General features: G+C 38.8%; 1 protein-coding gene across 1 annotated transcript; it reads right to left on the reverse strand.

Moving 5' to 3' along the window:
- Positions 1–4236: 4236 nt before the first annotated feature.
- LOC131248672 (uncharacterized) lies at positions 4237–5818 on the reverse strand. Its single transcript, XM_058249056.1, has one exon. It carries the CDS (start codon positions 5662–5664, stop codon positions 4792–4794), a length of 873 nt encoding a protein of 290 aa, XP_058105039.1. The 5' UTR covers positions 5665–5818; the 3' UTR covers positions 4237–4791.
- Positions 5819–8466: the final 2648 nt, after the last annotated feature.

The raw sequence follows: 8466 nt of genomic DNA on the forward strand, positions 1-8466 counted from the left end.
CGCTCTAGGGAAATTCAAAGAAAGTAATTTCCTCATCTCAGTCCTTCCCCTCTTCCTCAATCCTTCATCTAGCATTTTCTTTTCTTTTCCAATTTCCTTTTCCTTTACCCTAAACATACATTTTCCCTTTTTCCCAGACCCTTCGAGCCCTAACCATACCAAGTTATAAAAAATTAAAAAATAATAAATAAATAAAGCTTAATTGTACCCATTTCCAAACCTTACCAAATCCTAATCCCGTTCCAACCCATCAATTCCCTCGCCCTTTTTAATCTTATCCCAAACCTCCAAAAACCTATGAGATTTGGAGCTCAAGCTTAAAGTTCACCCTATATTCTTTCATGCTCTTTCTCAGAGATGTCGTGGATAGGAAGATGTTCTTATGCCTTGTACAATTATCCTTATTCAGACTGACATGCCTTTTCATATCCATCATGTTATTCTAATCTGAGTTACTAAGTGATCAAGATCATCCTTCGTATCACCTCAAGTCATACCCATTTTCATATGTGCCTTATGGCAACAGTGTTGTCAAAATCCTATGATTTAGGATTTATCTGAGTTACTAAGTGATCAAGATCATCCTTCGTATCACCTCAAGTCATACCCATTTTCATATGTGCCTTATGGCGACAGTGTTGTCAAAATCCTATGATTTAGGATTTACTATTTGAGTTGAATCTTAAGCAAAGTGATTTGAATCCCACCTAAAAACCCATTTCATATGAATCCTATGATTAACGATTCAAATCCCAATTTATGATTCAAATTACAATTGTTATTTTCTATTTAAAGCTTCACTTAGCTTTCATTTTATGCTTTTAGGCTTTCATTTTTTTGTTTTTAAATTGGTGGGGGCTTTAAGAATCTTTTAGAAAAAGAACTTTTCAAAAAGAAAGGAAAAAAAAAAAAAAAATCATTTAGAAAAGATATATCATGTTATTTTGTTCTTTCTAAGAGATTAAATGATATATATTCTCTCCAAGGTCAAATCAGAAAGCTTTTTTTACGGTTTCTTAATTCCTAACTAGTCAAAACACCAAATTAATTTACGAGTTATCTGGAATGTTTTTATGGATGGTTACAATCATGTTGACTTATGTGTTGTTGAATAATAGTTTGAAACCAAAACGTCTTTTTTTTCTTTTTTTTTGTCGGTCTACAGAATCAAATACTGCTTTTCCAACATGATTCTACATTCAAGTTATATATATATATATATATATATATATATATATATATATATATATATACACGGAAATGCTCACCTGCGAACCAGTTCGTACGTACTACATACGAACTTTTTGAGAACCCATCATACGTGATGTGGATCCAAAATCTGAACTGTTCATGTGAAACAGCACCTTGTGAAACCCCCCGAGACCAAGTTTTACTTTGATCTAAAACTTTGATGGGCCATGAAAAATGAAAACAGTTTCCTCCCTTGATTTTCATTTCTCTTTGCTATGGCCCACTAGAATTTTAGATCAGGGTGAAAATTTGTCATAGGGGATTTCATGGGATTCCGCATCACATGGACCGTTCAGATTAGACACCCATGACACGTGTACAAAGGTGCGCAAGTGCGTAGGTGCGCAGGTGAGCATGACTCTCTCGCTCTCTCTCTCTCTCTCTCTCTCTCTCTCTCTCTCTATATATATATATATATATATATATGTGGAGAGAGAGAGGTGGGAAAAGAAATAGGCGAATAATGTTGCAGCATGTGTCATCTAGGAACACAAGAGAGCATATGCAGAAAAAAGGCAAAGGGTAAAGAGAAAGATGGTGGTGGACCTATCGGCACAGCTATTCTTGGTGGATCAGGCACAAATAAGCACAAATAACAAAGAGAAATGCAAATCAATGGAGGAAATTTTTTCCTTTTGCCATGGCCTACCAGAGTTTTGTATCGGGCTGAAAGTTGGGCTTGTGAGGTTTCGAGGGGTGCCACATCACATGGACCATTCAGATTAGACACCCATGACATGTGTGTAAAGGTGCGCACGTGCGCAGGTGAGCATGACTCTCTCTCTCTCTCTCTCTCTCTCTCTCTCTCTCTCTCTCTCTCTCTCTCTCTCTGTGTGTGTGTGTGTGTGTGTGTGTGTATCATGACATGGCATTACTTGGTGCATATTGATGGTAAAGGGATGATTGATGAGTTGTTAATTTTTTTTTATTCATTTATGTTATATATATATATATATATATATATATATATATATATATATATATATATATATATATATATATATATATTTCAAAATTTTAAGAAAATCATAAAAAACTCAAGGTTTGCGATTTGATAATATTCAACTCCTATCACGATTTGCAATACGATAACAATTTTGACAACATTGTACGGCGATTCCTTTCAACACCCCTCTCAATGTTATGAACAATGGCAACCACATATCAGTTATTCAAAAGCCTCCTATTGCACAAAAATGTCAATGACGAGCAAGAATGTTCAAGAGACGTGGGAGGAGAATCTATAGAAACTCAAGAAGGAGATTAGAGCATTCAAGAAAGTTATTGCGAAAGAATTCAAGGAGGCGATAAGAGCTTGCTTTAAGCCCTTGAGTGAACAAGAAAAGCATTGTAGACTTCAATCCATTATCTCTGGAGTTTCCAAGACCAACATGTTTGGAACAAGTGTGGTGACTTAAGAGGAATCCATTGTTGGCTTACGTAATAGATCCATGGATACACCTATTGATGGATCAACAACTCAATTGAAGGAAGCGACAATAAAAATGGATGATTAGCCATCGAATGACATAATATAGGAGATTGAATGATTAATGAGTATGGACAATTCGATGATAAGAAAAAAAGAAGAAGAAGAAGAGGACCGACTATGATGAAGAGACCATGGGGCCATGGTACCATCTCAATGTCAATCAAGGCCCACAAATCGAAAACTGACTGTGACGAAGAGACCACAATTGATGTTCAAAACATGGAGGACCACCAAGAAGCAAAAGAAAAGATGGGGCGTATTTCAACACCTTTTGATGGATCAACAACTCAATTGAAGGAAGCGCCAATAAAAAAGGATGATCAACCATCGAATGGCATGGTAGAGGAGATTGAATGATTAATTAGTATGGACAATTCAATGATTTTAAATTTTTATTTATTTATTTTATTATTATTTTTTTAGAAGGATAATTTCATGATCACCATGGTGCCATCTCAATGTCAATCAAGGCCCACAGATCGAAAGTCGATTGTGACGAAGATGCCACAATTGACGTTCAGAAAATGGGGGACCACCAAGAAGCAAAAGAAAAGATTGCATGTATTTCAACATCGTATTATGCACAAGCTGGCCATTAGGCATGTAGGTCTCCACCAACAACTGGCAACAACGTTGAAAAAGGCGATACAAATGAAGATCTTCGCAAGAGATTGTGACTACCAATTTAAACTCGAGGACGATGTTTTTTTTTTAAAGCCGGGTGAAATTGATGCAACCAAGTGGCCACACAAGCTTATTGATCAAGATTTGAAGAAAAGGCCCACACTCCACACGTACATAAGAAAACGCTCACTTTCCTTTTTTAGCTTATCTATAATTTCCTTTTCTTTCATATCTCTATATTAGGAAATAAGTAATCTTAGATTTTTCGTAAGTGCTTTTTATTTGAGATTTTATGTCAGGAAATAAGCATTATTTTTTTCCTATTTTAGAGATCTTGGCTGGCAAAGAATCCTATTTTTAAATTTCATAAATTATATTGAAGATTATAAGTACTCGTTATAAATAAGGCTTAAGGCTGTGGAATAAGAGTTGAATGGTATTCTCTTTGAGCAAATTCTCTTGTTTCTCATTGCATTTTTTTCTCTTTTGTGATTCGAACATCAATCTGGTAAATTGAGAGTTAAATGCACTTGTAAAAGTAGGTAAAGTAAATTGTAATCATTACATTTTCATATCATAAAACTACCATTTTTACTGTTGTTTGTGGGGGCAATAAACAATGTAGTAAAATCATTATTGCAATCAAATGAAAGTGATGTTGCTACAAAATTACAAGAGTAAATAATCATTACCCATTTACAACCATTTACCATTGTTAAAAGGCAAAAAAAAGAAAAAAAAAAGTCCCTTAATTTCTTCCTATCTATTTGCAGTACAATGCACACCACACAAAAACCCCTCATTCACATGTAGCCCACCTAATGATTGGACCACCCTGAATTGTCTATATTAACATCAAATAGAGTACATTCAAGCTCCATGCTTAGATTGCTTTCAATAGCTAATCAAAGGAATATTGAGAATATCTCTACAGAAATTTCAAGTCAAGCAGAAGCTTCCCCATCAGAATTGGGGATAGTATCAACCATTAGAAGATCAACTTCATATCACTTACACTGAGGATGAGAATCAGAAAACCAAAAGTACCCATTAATGGGTCAGAAAGACCAAGGTTCTGTTTGGATACACAGTTTAACTGAACCGCAATGACTAGTTAAATAAAATGGAAATGAACAATGTGGGGGTTAGTCCCACTCCATAATGATTGAAATTATGAACTTGGTCCTTGTTATGAATTCAAATGGCACCACACCTACTTTGTTTATTTCTTCCATATCCAATTCAGTTTGATAGAGCATCCAAACGTGCCAAAATCATTAATTAAGTTTCTGTAGAATCAGCTTCAGAAATAATACAGCAGCTCCAGGGAAAAAAAAAAAAAACTGCATTAAAACTCACAAATAAAACCGCCCCATAAAAGGGGTGAAGAAAAAGGATTGGGAATGATCTCAAACTCACCCAATTCAAACCAAGCCATCTGAATTGTCATCGGCCCATTTCCAGAAATGCCTCCTGACGGAGACTGCCTTCTCTGCGAACTCTGCCTCCCCAAAATTCCCATACTCCTCCTCCTCCGTACAAAACTCCCCATCCGGCAACCCATCGACCCATGCATCAACGGAATGGAGGATGTAGCAAGCCGGGAGACCAGGGTACGATGCCGAGGGTCGCTCCTCCACTTTCTGCTTGTACGAACCAGGAACTATCCGAACACTGCTGGAGGCATCTGGAACCACAGAGCCGAGCTCCTCACGGATGGCGCGGTGTATGGCATCATCGACGGCCTCGCCGGGCTTCATCTTCTCAGATAGCGGTCGGAGGCGGGGGCGGACGGAGCCGTCGGAGAGCTCTTGGTGGGACTCAATGAGGATCCTCCTCCCGCTGGCGTCGCGGATTCGGATGGTGGCCACGTGGACGGTCCGGATTGGAGGGGAGTCGTCGGAAAGGGAGGTCTCACCTTCGGAGAGCTCGAGCCAGAGGTTGTGGATGTTCTTGGTGCCGGACCTGACGCCCCAGGAGGAAAGGGAGTCGTACGGAAGGCGCGGTTTAAGCCAGTCGGACAAAGATTGTGGGGATGAGAATTGGAGGGCGGGGTTTTTGGACATGGCTGTAATTTTGGTGGGGAGGGAGGGGCTTTTTAGGAAGAACAGACGGCGTGGGGTTTGAGAACAAGAGGATGGGAGATGGGATGGGGTTTTGAGATTGGGAAGGTGAGGTTTGAAGGAGGATGAGAAGAGGAAGAGGAGAGAAAGAGAGGCTAGGATTAGATCAGGTGGTGGGAATGCAGAGTTCGACGGACAGAAGTTGGTGCTTATGGGGTTTGGTAATGGAGACATGGTTTGGGGTTGGGCGTGCCCATCTGCTGAGGAAACAAAGGAAACAGAAGAAAGGAACGATTGGAACGAACTTGTTAATAAAGGCGTGTTTGGATTCGATTCCTCGACCGTATTTGCACCCTATCGGTGCGTAATGTATATTTTATACGTTTTTTTAAGGAAGCAAGCTGTATACGCCATCGCTTTTTCCTCGTTGCAACGGCACGCGCACTGCCTCCTACCCACGCGAGACGGGAATTTCGCAGTAAGTTCCTGCGCAAGGATGCTGGGTGGGGCACACCGATATGTTTGTTAGAAATCCACCCCGTTCATACGTTGTGCGAGCTCATTTTAGGAATTGTAACAAAAAAAAAATTTGAGGTGTATCAAAGATTCAAGTGAGTCACGCGAGAGGAAACCGGGGGCATTCAGTGAGCACCGTTGAAGGATTCTTATGGCCAAAAACGTTTTCACTTCATCCCATTGGGACAATGACCTTATAAACGGTTTGGATAGCTTATAAACATCAAGATGAAGCCCCAGAAGGTTTCGACAGTGGGAATTTCTTTCTCTAATTTTCCCTCTCGTGTGACCCACTTAAGTTTTGTATCCAGCTCCTCATAAATTGAGCTTGTAAAACGGATGGACGGAATAAATTTCTAACATACACTGCAGTGGATCCACCCAGCGTCCTTGCGCAGGAAGTTGCTGCCAAAGGCTTTCCCAGGAAATCCGCGTCCACCCCCGCCCGTCTCCAGCTGGGACGGGCAGCACCTTTGATTAGCCAACGTGACGTGAGGGTGTTATCCACACCGTTCATACATTTTTTTGGTATCATTTTAGATAAAAGCATAAAAATGAGGTAGATCCAAGGCTCAAGTGGACCACACAATATGTATTAAACCGTTACCGTCGAAAACTTCCTGAAGGTCACAAGTTTAAATGGAGCTGATATTTGTATTTTCTCCCCATCCCACTCTATAAATAAACATCACCGTGGAGCCCTACAAAAGCTTCAACGGTGTGATTCATTATCACCGCTCCTTCCCATGGACCCTAAAAAAGTTTCAAAGGTGTGAATCATTATCACCGCTGCTTCCTTTGGGCCATGTAAAAGTTTCAACGGCCTGAATCATTATCACCGCTGCTTCCTGTGGTGTGGTCCACTTGAGCCCTCGATATGCCTCATTTTTTTACACATTTCTGAAATGGAAAGAAAAAATGGATGGATGGTATGGATAAGACCCATACATCTAGGTGGCCACTCAAAGCTACTACCCGTTCCAGCTGGAGATGGGCAGGGTGGGGTAGGACGCAATCCGCGTCTGTTGTAACGGGAGGTAATGAAACTCTTGCCCGCTGAATTCTTTTGGACTTTTCTTTATTTATGATAATCCATGCATTTTTATTTAGTGTGACTGCATTTTATCCGCAATACCGTGGAGTTGTTGTTGTCAGATACTATACAATCAGACCAAGCCTTTGGTGAAAACGTAATGTATTTCATGTTTAGGTTCAAGTTATCAGTATGATTTACTTTCAAATCTTTATCTCAACTCTAACAAATTTCTTTCTCCAATTCCATGCATGCGTCTTCCCCATAATCAATAGAGTGGATATAAGAATTGTTGTTCATCTTCCCCATAATCAATAGTGTGGATATGAGAATTGTTGTTCATTTTCAATAATGATGTTGGTTGCTCAACGGAAAGATGTACAGGCAATTTCCATTATGGAAATAAAACTGCATGTTACCTGGCATTGTTAATACATCTTAACATGCAAAACTCATGGATTGATATCAATTTCACGGCATGCGGGCATTTTATATTTGTTCTAGGCATTCCAATATATGTGCTTTTTAATCCCTACCTTTGGATATGTTCTGGGAGAAGCAATAGTTCTCATTGTTCTTCAGATAACAAAGATTTCGCATCACCGCTATCATAGAAGTTCAACATGGGTCTCCATTATCACTACGTATTTTTGAGAACAGACCATTGGGAGGTATTTCTTACGGTCTTATATCATTTCTTATTCTCAATAGGATAGTTATTTTCTTTTAGACAGAACATTTCGCCACTAAGATTTTAAAAAATCTGGTGAATTGTCTGTGAGGAATATTTTGGCAGAATTGTTTCCCTATTGTGAATTCGCAGTGTCTGTAGCTTAAAATGGAGCATTTAGGCCATTTCAGTGGGGATATTATTTCTCGCATGTATTGTCTATCCATATCGTCATTCCATTTTCCATTGAATCCACGTGGAAGGATATGAAATAATCAGCACATCTGATGGACTGCCTCACCAGATCAATAGAACTAGTGGATGTTGACGATTACTAAACTTATAGTGGCTTTACAGAAGCATCGTGACATATCATTCATCACTGGGATGGGCATGTGGGAACAAATGTCTTTGATTTAGAATAATTGTATCACTATCCCCCAAGATTTGTTAGCTAGTCTATCATGTTCAATGAATAGAGAAAATTAAAAAATAATAATAAGTTTTCACTTGTTTTGGAAAATATGTTAACATTTACACATTGCCCATGTATTATGATTGGGTTTTAAAAAATCACTTGGACTTTATGTCAATTTGCTATATTAGTAATATAACGTGTTGGTAGCTATAACGATGAGCATGATGTGTTTACGCATTCTATCTTAAGCTCCATATGTTTTAATGTGATTGGTCGTTAATATGTGGCATCAATGTGAGGTTTAGTTCATTGTAATGATTGGTTTGCAATATTATTTGTGAAGTAGACAGTAAATGACCGTGGGATGTAAATTTACTTGTTTGAAAGCAATAATACCAC

This window comes from Magnolia sinica, chromosome 6 (genome assembly GCF_029962835.1).
Source record: "Magnolia sinica isolate HGM2019 chromosome 6, MsV1, whole genome shotgun sequence".
Classification (NCBI taxonomy): Eukaryota; Viridiplantae; Streptophyta; class Magnoliopsida; order Magnoliales; family Magnoliaceae; genus Magnolia; species Magnolia sinica.